Source organism: Echiichthys vipera (assembly GCF_963691815.1).
Source record: "Echiichthys vipera genome assembly, chromosome: 15".
Lineage (NCBI taxonomy): Eukaryota > Metazoa > Chordata > Actinopteri > Perciformes > Trachinidae > Echiichthys > Echiichthys vipera.
Window position 1 is genome coordinate 22,326,927 of NC_139840.1, and position 12,363 is coordinate 22,339,289.

The 12,363-nt window shown below is 42.3% G+C and overlaps 1 protein-coding gene across 1 annotated transcript; it reads left to right on the forward strand.

Moving 5' to 3' along the window:
* Positions 1-4,042: 4,042 nt before the first annotated feature.
* On the forward strand, positions 4,043-11,892 carry ednrba (endothelin receptor Ba). Its single transcript, XM_083929091.1, has 8 exons — positions 4,043-4,258; positions 5,204-5,678; positions 6,590-6,702; positions 7,580-7,784; positions 8,306-8,455; positions 8,855-8,988; positions 9,115-9,223; positions 10,878-11,892. The coding sequence occupies exons 2-8, from the start codon at positions 5,271-5,273 to the stop codon at positions 11,010-11,012; spliced, it is 1,254 nt and encodes a 417-aa protein (XP_083785217.1). The 5' UTR covers positions 4,043-4,258; positions 5,204-5,270; the 3' UTR covers positions 11,013-11,892.
* The last annotated feature ends 471 nt before the right edge of the window (positions 11,893-12,363 follow it).

Genomic DNA, 12,363 nt, shown 5'->3' on the forward strand with positions numbered 1-12,363 from the left:
TGATAATGTGACTTTAAATTAATTAATCCTTAAACAAACACTACTCCTTACTGAAATAAGTAATCACATAAGTAATGTATTATTGGCCAACACTGCTCCCAATGACAGAAAACTGAGCTCTTTATGCCAAAAGATATATTATACATACATATTTTAAAACAGTATGAGGTTACATTGTTATTAGTACAATATATTTCACTCAACATTAGGTTTTTCGGTCCCGTTGGGTCCCATTGTACTTGTTAACTTTGCCCTTGTAAATATTCCCCTTTTTATGTGGAATATGGTTTGTGTTGTTCTTCAAATGTACGTTAATAATCCCAAGACAGAGCATTTTTTGTCTTCATTGCAGACTGAAGTTTTTGAGACATGTAGGGTTTCAGTGTTTGATGCTTGTTGCCTCGGGGGGTTTGAACCTGAGCCAGAGGACCGTCTCCCTCCTCACAAGGCTCGACTACTGCTCTTCGCATCTTAGCCGTGATATTGTGATAGCTTTGCCGTCACATGGCATGCAGAACATTTCACAGTTTCAAACACGAACACAGCAGCAGAAGGAAAAAGAATCAAATATGTGGTCAATAAACAAATGGTGATATTTGTCGAAAGGGCAAGAGGGAGAGTTTTAGATTAGCTGAGATGTAGATATTCTACAAATCTTAAAAACTGAAGGGATAAATAAACACATGACATTTTGAGCGTCACACACTTCATTTCCTGCATTCTGGTGAAATGTCATAATACTACCTGCTTCAACTGTGCATAGTCGCTTCTTCCTCCTGTGCAACGGGCGCTTTTGAGATTGCTTACACACTCTGCTGCCTACACGCGCTGGAGAGGGAGAGAGAGACACTGAGAAGCTGCCACAAGAGCAGGATGTCACTTAAAAGTCTGAAAAGTTCGGGGCTATTCATAAAACATTTGGGGTTGTGTCGGACGACCGGGCCGAACGACGCCACTGAATTCTGCCTGAAGGGCCTCTTTATTTTGCCGTGCAGTTTCTCCATGCCTCTGTGGCATTTTGTCTTATCCATTTCGGCAGATGCGCTTTTTAATGAGAACCAACAATGAAACCAATGGGCCGATCTAGCTGTTTTATGGGCCGGTCAAACAAACAAAAAAAAACACTTGAGACTATCCTGCGGGGGGATCACACCAGCTGCAACGCCAAAAACGTCCAGGGGCCTTAATGGAGGAGGTAATGGACCCTTCCCTACTTTCTGCTCCCCTACTTGTTCAGATCGCACCAATCTTTCAACTTAGCCTTCATTTTGATCTAAACTACACACCTGTAAAGTATTGTAGCTGTATCTTGCTCGGTTGAGACGCTATAACAGTGTGTGTCACTGTTATAGCACTGTATAAACACCTGGCACAATACTCAAAACCACCTCTGTGGTAGCTCCCATTAGATTAGGTGTCTCCAGGACCAGATTTTACCATGATCACACACACACACACACACACACACACACACACACACACACACACACACAGACACACACACACACACACACACACACACACACACACACACACACACACACACACACACACACACACAGACACACAGACACACACACAGACACACACACACACACACACACACACACACACACAAGGTGAAAACAATACAAGTGTTGCTGTTGTGGTTTGTAAAAAACACAGTTGTGACAGCACAAAAGGCTCATCAAGCCCAACAGGAAAATGCCGTCTATCAGATGGCCCGTCTAACCCTTAACTGGATATCCATCACCTTACCCTGTAATTGAACTTTGGTGATTTGCCACCATCAATATTAAAATACCCTTCCCACTTTCCTTACCCCCCTCCAGCATCCTTATACCTTTCATACAGTCCCTAAATACATCACATCAGCTGAGGACTCAAAGGTAAACACCGTGCAGTTTCAGTGATTAGAAACTGTTTGAACAAAGATAAGCAGCTCTTTCCCTTGAACTCTCTTGCTGAACTGCACATGCAGCAACAAACAGCAGGAAAAAAACTACACAGTGTATCTAATAGATGTTCTTGAGGCTCCACTGAGATGGTAATCTATCAGCACAGGAGCACATCTGGTGCTGATGGCCGTCTGGCCTGTGAGTAAGACTCTTCTCAGAAAATCTGAGCCTCACAGGGAGGATCAACTCAGGGCCAATACAGGTGTGGTCCAGACAGATCTCAGGTCAGTAATGTACAGTTTGAAAAAAAAATGTACATTGATTTTATGATAACAATCTTAACATCATAAAGAAAACAAGGCGTCTGCATTTCACAGTGGAACCACTGTACGTGTGACTGTAAAATTGCTTTATGATGCAGACAGTGGAAGAAGTGAAAGGGCGAAAGAAATTCCCCTCCGACATATTTGCCTCGTCTATAAAGTCAAAGAGGGCAAACAAACACACATGGGACAACAGGGTGAATGGAGGCACAGGAGAGGAGGAAAACCCTTTTTTCTGTGAAAGTAATAATAAAAAAAATCTGTTTGAAAAGTATTATCAATATCACTTAGGTGTCCATCCTTGAAAATCGTCCCACTTGTTAATTAAACCAAAGCGCCAAAGTTCTTTAAAATATAATATAAAGCAACTCTCACATGCTTTAAGTGCTAAATCTTTGACGTTTTATTAGTTTAGGAAAACTAAAAAGAGAAAGAAATACTGGCACTTATCACTTGATATGGCGCCATCGTGTGTCCCCTTGTGCTGCACTTTGGATTTCAACCAACGTACCTGAAAAACTGATGACGTAAAAGACATCACTGAGTAGTCAACGAAGCACCAATGGGTTCCTTCCTTTTGGATTGACTTTGGTAATCGACTTGAATGGACTTTACTATGAGAGGAGCTGGTACAGGGGCCAGTAGGTAAGTCTTTAAACATTCTTTTAATCAACTCTGGGTTCACTAACTACGTTGTTTGTTCTTTGTTTTCTGTGTAGGGACTCATCTCATGCTACTACAGAGGTTTGGTGTTATTTTGAACAATATTAGTGGTTAAAAAAGCCGGTTTGGATGATTCAGCGCTTTTTTAGCAGTATTAATGGTAAAAAAAGACGTTTTAATGCCTTCACCGTACTGCCCCGAGCTAATCACTGTTAGCCACGTACCCACATTTCTTCGTTAATAGTTGTTACGTGAAAAAATTACGTAAAACACTACGCAGTGTCCCTTTAACGTTGCCAGATCTTGTGAGAGTTTGTTGCTGTGACAGACAACAGGTCTCAAACAAAGTTAATTTCCTCCACATTTGTCCATCTGAAAAATGCAATTTTAGTGTCAGAATGTTCTGGAGATATGTGTCTTATGAAAAATAGGTCCAATATTGACTTGAAATGTTGTAAACTGTGTTTTAGTTCAACTCTCCCACTGGAATAGTATAGCTGTAGACTCTTGTCAAAGGATTCAAGGTGCACCAATCTTTGAATCTACAGCTTTATATGATATAGTAGTGGACAAATCAATGTTTTGAAAATCTATATCCTGGCTGTTCCCTTTTTAAAATGTTAACTACTTGTTTTTTCGGGTCATAATATTCAAAACTAATGTGCAAAAAGCCTGCTTTAGTTAAATCTCAGCAAATACTCGAGATTTGACAGGAAATGATCCAAGGTTTAGTTTAATGTGTCTTCTGCATCATTACATGAGTAACAGCTTGGAGGAACACGGTGCAGTTATCTATGAGACTGTGCACATTGACAACCAGATACGGCGCAAGTGATGGGATTGTTGCGGATGCGTGTTGGAATGAAACTGATCAATATCAAATATAGTTTTTGTTTCACTGTTTGAAAGACAACAATGGAAGAGCATAACACTCTACAGTATAAACTCATCACTAAGTACCAGCAACACACTATAACTGAACTGATTTATGATTTCACCCGGTTTCCTTCATTAAAACACTGAATAACTTGTGAACATCCTGCTTGCCTTCCTCCACCCACCCCTCTCCATAAGAAGAGGAGTGGTTGGAGGGCAGGGATCAAACTCAGCAGAGTCTCGTAGACTGTGATCACTGAGACTCAGCAGCCAGTACTGGTGAGGAGGAGCAGACTACAGCTGACTGGAGCCTCCGCAGCACAGAGCTTGGAGCTTTTTTCACTTTGACACCAGTGACGGAGAGGACATCTGGTGTTGGAGATGCCTGGACCGTCACTGCAGGAACAGCATCCCTCCAATTTGGGAACTTTTCTCTGTCCTGAGAGTTTGAGAGTTACTGGAAAAAGTTTGATCTAAGAGGCACAAATACTGGCGGAGGTAAGTAAAAGTGACTGGACAACAGTAATTGAATGATTTGGGGGCCGTATGAAAATGATTGGGGTGTGGAACGGGGTTTCAAAAAGAAAGGTTGTTTTCACCTTGTGAGTCTGTGTGTGTCCCTGGAGAAACCTACTGTAGCAGGAGATACCACAGAGGTGGTTTTGAGTATTTTGCCAGGTGTTTATGTGCCTCTACAGACAGATTTTGCCACTGTTACGGCGTCGCAACAGTGCAAATGCAGTTACAAAACTTCACAGGTTTGCAGTTGAGATCGAAATGAAGGCTGGGTTCATAGAAAGGTGTGGTCCGAGCACGGGGGCCCGAAGTAGGGAGGGTTGGAAGTACCTCACCCCGACTTTACGCCCCTGGCCCAATTTGGCATCCCCGCTGGGATCTCATTGTAAGATGGTCTCTAGTTGATGTTTACTTTAAACTCTTTTTGACATAAAACAACAGTACCTTGGCCACGTTTCAAAATAATTGGTCAAACTTGTACCTCAACTTAAACCTTCGATATATCTATAACTTCTAATGAGTGTCTCCAGTGTCATTATGAGTAAAACCCTGATACAGACAGAACTTTTGCATATTTATGAACCATGTGGAAGTGCAAGTTGTCATATTTGATGTTATTGACGCTGCTTCAGGGTTGAAACTGCTCTCCCAAAAAGTCAGATTATCTTCAACTAAAATAAATATACAAGTATCTCCCACTCTTTTCTGACCTCCTTTCTTAATCATTTTTATACAGTCCCTTACCTAAAAATGACTCAAATGTTTCTGCAGGGTGTGTCTGCAGATTTTAATTGTGAGTTTTAGTGAGTTTATAGAGTCGGCAGCTCAGCTAAATTACATAATAAACCCAGGAGACAAATATCCCTACTAGACAATGAAGTTGTTTTTTCATTAAAAAAAAGTATCTTCTGGCACTTTGTGTTCCAGGCGCACTCAAAGAGGATCAGTTGCTGCCTTGTTGGGATATAAGCCGCAGTTTCAACCAAACTCAAGGATGAAGACTCGTCTCCTCTGCTTGGAGTTACTCCTCTTGGTGGGTCAAGTCCTTATGGCCAGCGGGCAGCTGGAGCCAAAGAAACAATCGCCCCAGGACCTCCTCGCTGTTACCCCGAGACTCGTAGAGAGAGATGTGCAGGGTCCGGTGAGGCCCAACATCACCATGCCCCGCCGCCGGATACCCCCCATGTGCACCGGACCCACAGAAATCCGAGACACCTTCAAGTACATCAACACGGTGGTGTCCTGCCTGGTGTTTGTTGTTGGAATTATCGGTAATTCAACTCTTCTGAGAATCATCTATAAGAACAAGTGCATGCGTAACGGGCCGAACATCCTGATCGGCAGCCTGGCGCTCGGAGACCTGCTGCACATCATCATCGCCATTCCCATTAATGTTTACAAGGTGAGCTTTACAGCAGATATCTTTTGGGCCTTAACAGTATTTCTATTTCAAAACTGCCTTAGGGGGCGGCTGGTGGCTGAGTGGTTAGAGCAGTCGCCCCATGTGCAGCCACGGGTTCGACTCCAACCTGCTGCCCTTTGCTGCATTTCTCCCCCTCTCTCACATCATTTCATGTCTATCCTTTATATTAAAGGCTTAAAAAACTGCCTTAGATTTTTCATGCATTTTTGTTGCACTGTCGTATGCAGGTCATATGCAGATATTTTGCTGCATGTTGGATTTTAAATCTTTTACAAACACACAAACACACACACATCCCTACACACACACACACACTTTTTCTATGTTATTACTTCTCTGGATCCTGAGCCCCTCTATATCCCCTTATGTCTCTGGCATGTGTCTCATTTTGTGTTTGCAAGAGAGAGAGAGGATGTATATTTGGGTAAGGGGGCAAGCATGTAAAAACAACTGGCTGCTGATGCATACCAGAGCACAGACAGCAGACACAGGGTGGTATGGGGAGATACACGGCTGCATACGATTCCAATTGATCTACACTCACATTCCAGCGGCTCATCTAAAGCAGACATGAAAAGTCCTAATATCGTACAGGTTTAGCAGAGTTTTGTTATTCCCCAAGAGTTACCGTGTCTCTCTAGGATGCCGTGCCTCGAGGCCAAACAAAGGCTTCCCTCCCTTTTCAAGAAAACACCCAAAAGAATCAACCTGACAAGGAGAGAGAGGGGGAGGGGGAGCTCTGGATATTCTGATAAGTTCAGGTTCACACATATCTGGTCAACACCAGATGCCTGTGGCTGTGGAGAACAAAATGGAGCCAGATAATTTATTTTATTCCCCTTTATGGTTCAACTCTGTCATAAACTCTCTCTCTCTCTGTCTGTCTCTAGCTGCTGGCAGAGGACTGGCCTTTCGGAGTGATTCTCTGCAAGATGGTGCCGTTTGTCCAAAAAGCCTCAGTGGGAATTACAGTGCTGAGTCTGTGCGCTTTGAGTATTGACAGGTAAACACGGCCACAACCAACGGACAACTTATTTCCATTTGCTAACGTCACAACATCAACAGTCAGGGGTTGACTGGCTGCTTTTAATGATGCTGACAGTGACAATTACTCCCTTATGTCTGGATATGAATATCAACTACATTGTGAGTTTGGAAAAAGGAGATTACATCTGACATTATGATTAAAATGTAGCTATTTTCATATTCCTATACTTCAGATGTTACTGTATCCCTACATGGTGTTAGCTTTAAATAAAATAATTTTAAGGTTAAAAAGCTGGAATGTATGTTTTGTCATTTGGGATAAGAGAGGGATTTGTGATACTGTAATTATTATTTCAACAATAGTAATGTTTTATCACTTTTAACATGCATATTTGCTTTCTTGCTGAGAGTTAGATGAGAAGATTGATAGCACTCACATGTCTTTACGTTAAATGTGAACCTACAACCAGGAGATTTAGCTTAGCAGAAAGACTGAAAATTGAATGAATTTGGAGCATGATTTAACCTCCTTCGGTTGTCTTAGGTAGATTTGTACGATACCTAATATCAACTATAGGTTTAAACTACAGCTTTACACTATAGCTTTAAACGGACTGCCCCCTCCCCCCTGCCATTGGTCCGTTACAAAATCTGTCTACCAGCACCTCTAAAGTTCACTAATAGTATAATTTCACATATTGGTTCTTGTTTGTTTAATGCATGTTGTAGTTTTGGTTAGCTCCATCAGCTTTACCGTACAAACATGAAAGTGGTGTCAATCTTCTTAGCAAACTCTCAGCAAGAAAGTATTATGTGAATATTTGGTACAATGTACAACGTTAAACTACTCGTTGATTTGTTGGTTGACGAACTGCACGTGTTGGATCTTCCAGGTATCGTGCCGTGGCCTCATGGAGCCGAATAAAAGGGATCGGCGTTCCAAAGTGGATGGCTATCGAGATAGCGCTCATCTGGATCATATCCATCGTCCTGGCTGTGCCTGAGGCAATAGCCTTCGACATGATCACCATGGACTACAAAGGAGAACACTTGAGGATCTGTTTGCTGCACCCAATGCAGAAAACCGACTTTATGAGGGTGAGCTGTGACACACAGACCCTCAGAGGCATATAAATCTGTGTGGAGAAAAAACAGTGTGTGTTGACACAGCTGTGCACGCCGGAAACCTGCACATGCACATATAATACACATTGACACATACAGACACACAAGGAGAGGCAGATGTGCATGTTGGCACTCACACTGACTTGTGTATGAATATAAGTGCATACTCACATACTGTGAAATAGTTCCTGGCTGGATCAAAGTAAGACACAGTGAAGCATCGTGCATGTGTGTGTAATGTGTGTGTTCATGTGCCTTTAATCAACTCTAAAATAACAATGAACTGTTTTTTTATTTCCACTGAGGTACTTTGATGAATAGATTTTCAAACGCAAGGCAACAAGTTAATTTGATACACCCTTGAGTCCCTCCAGGTCAGAGTGGGGATACACTCTATTACATTTACTTCTGACATGTTTCACTTTTAACTTTAAGCTTTCTCGTGCAGATGCTTAGGTGTGTAACAAGTGGGTGCTCCTATTTTCTCTGTGTAGTTTTATAAATCAGCGAAGGACTGGTGGCTGTTCAGTGTATATTTCTGCCTGCCGTTGGTCTGCACTGCGGTTTTCTACACCCTGATGACCTGTGAGATGCTGAGGAAGAAGAATGGAGTCCAGATTGCTCTCAGTGACCACCTCAAACAGGTTGGTTGATATTTTTTTACTTTACTTACTTTACTGACGGCCTTCATGTAAAGTGTTTAGAGTTCAAATAACATTTTTCTAATTCAGTGGAAAAACACTAAACTGACCGAAATATATCTTTTATGTTCAATACGTAACACAAAACCATTCATACATGCAAGTAATTGTGTCCAAATCAGAAATACAGTTATGTCTGTTCACCACAAACGTTCCTCCAGCCTCTTCCCACTTCAGTGTTCTACTTTATTTGTTTTGATTTATGAAAACAAATCTTTTAGAAATAAACTTTCCAATTATATAGGACTGTGTCCATATTTCCCCGTGTCCCTATCTGGGCCAAAACTGTCAGTACAATCTGTTACTGCACAGTGATTTATGTGTGCGCTTGTGTGTGTTCAGCGAAGGGAGGTGGCGAAGACGGTGTTCTGTCTGGTTCTGGTCTTCGCTCTGTGCTGGCTGCCTCTGCACCTCAGCCGCATCCTGAAACTCACTATCTACGATGAGAAAGATCCAAACCGCTGCGAACTGCTCAGGTATGAAACAAAAGACTTATTCCACAGTGCACAGAAAAAAGCAGAGTAGATAATGAGTAGAATAATGAATGCACTCTCCAGGAGGGGAGAGCTGGACCACTCACGTGTCTCTGTCACCCTTTTCAGTTTCTTTTTGGTGTTGGACTACATTGGCATCAACATGGCATCCGTCAACTCCTGCATCAACCCAATCGCCCTCTACATGGTCAGCAAGCGCTTCAAGAACTGCTTCAGGGTAAGGGTCTTTACACGCGATATATGCAGAGTGAGGAACCTTAAGGGATAGTTTGACATTTTGGGAAAAACACTTATTCACTTTCTTGCCGAGAATCAACTCTACTGTTTGATACCTCTTTCTTTTTCATATGATTAAAGTGAGAGTCCAGCGCAAAATCATCCCATGGTCTTTTTCAGCACTTACATACAACAAATAAGCCATCAAGACAGTTTTTTTTTGTGGATGAACTTTTAACAGAAGAATCGCTAACAGCCGGACGTGGCTCACACTGATTAGCTCGGGGCAGTGCGGTGAAGCCTTTGAAAATACTTTTTTAACCACTAATACTGCTCAGAATAACACCAAACCTCTGCAGCAGCATGAGAAGAGTACTTATACATAAAACGAAGCACCAACAACGTAGTTAGTGAACCCAGAGTTTATTAAAAGAGTGTTTTAAAGACTTAACAATTGGCCCAGGTACCAGCTCCTCTCATAGTAAAGTCCATTCAAGTCAATTTCCAAAGTCAATCCAGAAGGAAGGAGCCCATTGGTTCTTTGTTTTCTGTGTAGGGACTCTTCTCATGCTGCTGCAGAGGTTTGGTGTTATTTTGAGCAGTATTAGTGGTTAAAAAAGACGTTTAATGCCTTCACCGCACTGCCCCGAGCTAATCAGTGTCAGCCACATCCGGCTGTTAGCGACTCTACAGGATTTCTCCGTTAATAGTTCATACACGGGAAAAAACGGAATTACGCTTTAATATGAAGCAGCCAGTTAGCGTAGCATAACATAAAGACAGGAACCAGCTAGCCTGGCTCTTACCAGCGCCACGCTGTTAAATCTAATTTGTATAATACATAAAAAAAACTGACGACAACAGAGTGGGGTATGCAGGCTGTTTGCATTGTTTCGTTCATATAACAATGACAAGTAATGCACAGTAATTCACGCAGGGCAGGGTGGTGGATGAGTCCAAGAACACACAACCAAACCGCAACTTTTTTTCTAATCCTCAAGAGGTGGCTTTCATGCCCACGCTCGCTTTTGTTCACTGTTTTGTAAGATATCATACATATTTTTGCAGAACTTTCCATACAATATCGTATGAACCTGTTAATGAGAATACATTGGGTTATGTGACTGTTTCTTGTGACTTCTTGTGCTAAGCTAATCGGCTGCTAGCTCCAGCTTCATACTGAATAGACAAACTGGAGATAGGTATTGATTAAAGCAAGATCTGAAACTGCCTGATGACGATTTTTGCCTCTGCCCTCTGAGGGAAACAGCCAGTATTTTGGGGGGTTCCAGTGCACCCAGTGGACATTCAGATGATAGACGACGGATATCCGAGCCAAGGCTTCCTCTTCCGTGCAGTGGTCATTGTTTACAACCAGAGTCGATATTTTTTGTAGGCCTATGGGTTTTAGGTCCAGAAGACATTTTGGGCGAATCCCTAATAACAGTTAAGTTAGCTAAATTGTTGTCAGGTGATAGCCGATGGGTTCCGAGACTGCTACTACTTGGACTTACAAACAGAAACCAGGGACTAGGGAGATTACGTATAAGGCAACAAAAAAGGAAGGCACTACATGCTTCTTTCTTTTAGCTGTCACTGCATTTCTCTCAGCCTACGCTTCACAACCACTCTCCCCTCTTTCCTCCCTCCTCTAGTCCTGCCTGTGCTGCTGGTGCCTTCCAGCTGAGATGCTGATGGATGAGAAGCAGTCGTGCATGAAGCTTAAAGTCACAGAACGAGCCTCCGACCAGAGCAACTCCCGCATGACCAACAAGTCCACTACAGCCTGAGGAGGGGCGCAGGCGTGGAAAAAGGAGGAGATAGGGTGATGGAAAAAAAAACTAAATAATGAAATATGGATGACTGAATTAGCAGATAAGCGCTCATTCTTGCCTTGTCTACACATCATATGAAGTCTCCTTCAACTTGTAAAAGACTTTTGGAAAATCAGTGAGATGAAGAAGCTTCTAATCTAAAACTCTGAACACTTGCCATAACGGACGGCTGCGCACTGTCCCTGTCCAAGAAGAAAGAAAGCTCCATTGTGCTTCAAAAGCTGTATTCTTGGATAACCAGTGAGAGATGTGTGGGAAGCAGGCAATCTGGTGTTTAAAACGCCAAACATCAAGAACAAAGTAAGCGGGGCTAAGTTCAGCGAAAGTGTTACATAAAATTGGGGGAGTGGGGGTGGATTAGCAAAGACAGCTCATCAGGCTCGCCGCCTGGATAGTGAATGTTACTTTGACGCGATGAATCTTGCAATAAGTTCTGCACTGTACGGGCTGCATTCAAGTGTGGTGTTGTGTAACTGCAGCAGCTTGGAAGAGTTTAAACAGTGAACGCTCTTGTTTGAGATTTGTTAACGTTATTTTGTTACGTATTTTCTTAATTATATATAAAGATATATATATATATATATATATGTATTGAGCATTTTGCATACTTTATGCTTCTTACATTAGGGTCTTTAAATGTATCGTCTGTGTCATTTCCCCACTAGTTACTGAACTACTGATGTTGTGTGTTTTCAGCTGTGTGACCCATTCAGCTATTGTATTATACTGTTCAATATGCGTTTTAGGACTGAATTTGCTCCATATTATCTTCATCTGACCCCTACCCCTCGGTATGACAAGGGGTAGGGGTTTTCCTTTTTGAAATAAATAAAAATAAATGTAAAAAATAAGCAACTTGTTGTGTTTTTTCAAAAGAAAAGCATACATTTGCAATCATCTGCCCAGGCACACGGTCATAGTTATTTATGACTGTGAATGTCACGGCCTGACTGCCTGATTGTGAGTGTGTGAGGGTTTGATTTAAGTGTGACGGCAGGCGGCATCATGTGATGTTGAATGCTAACACAGAACATCACTGTCTCCACACACACACATCTGACCTGGGAATGTTCCTTCAGGCTAAACCAGTGTCACGCCTGTCACGTTAGCTGTCAAAGAAGCTCTCTGTCCTGTGATATCTCACCACCCCTCCTCGACTCATCTCTTTATCCGCTCTCCTTGCCATCACGCTCTTTTCCATTTTCTGCCTGTTTTTCCTTGGTTTTTTACCTCTTCTCCGTCCTCTATATACTCATTTTTGATCGTTTTCCTCTCTGCATTCCTGTCTCCGCTCCTCCCAGTAACG

Bases quoted from the DNA above. Each gene is read 5' to 3' on its own strand.
- ednrba (XM_083929091.1), top strand. From the start codon at position 5,271: ATGAAGACTCGTCTCCTCTGCTTGGAGTTACTCCTCTTGGTGGGTCAA. The intron at 8,989-9,114 runs GTATGAAACAAA...CACCCTTTTCAG, and splicing joins AACCGCTGCGAACTGCTCAG to TTTCTTTTTGGTGTTGGACT. The intron at 9,224-10,877 runs GTAAGGGTCTTT...TCCCTCCTCTAG, and splicing joins GCTTCAAGAACTGCTTCAGG to TCCTGCCTGTGCTGCTGGTG.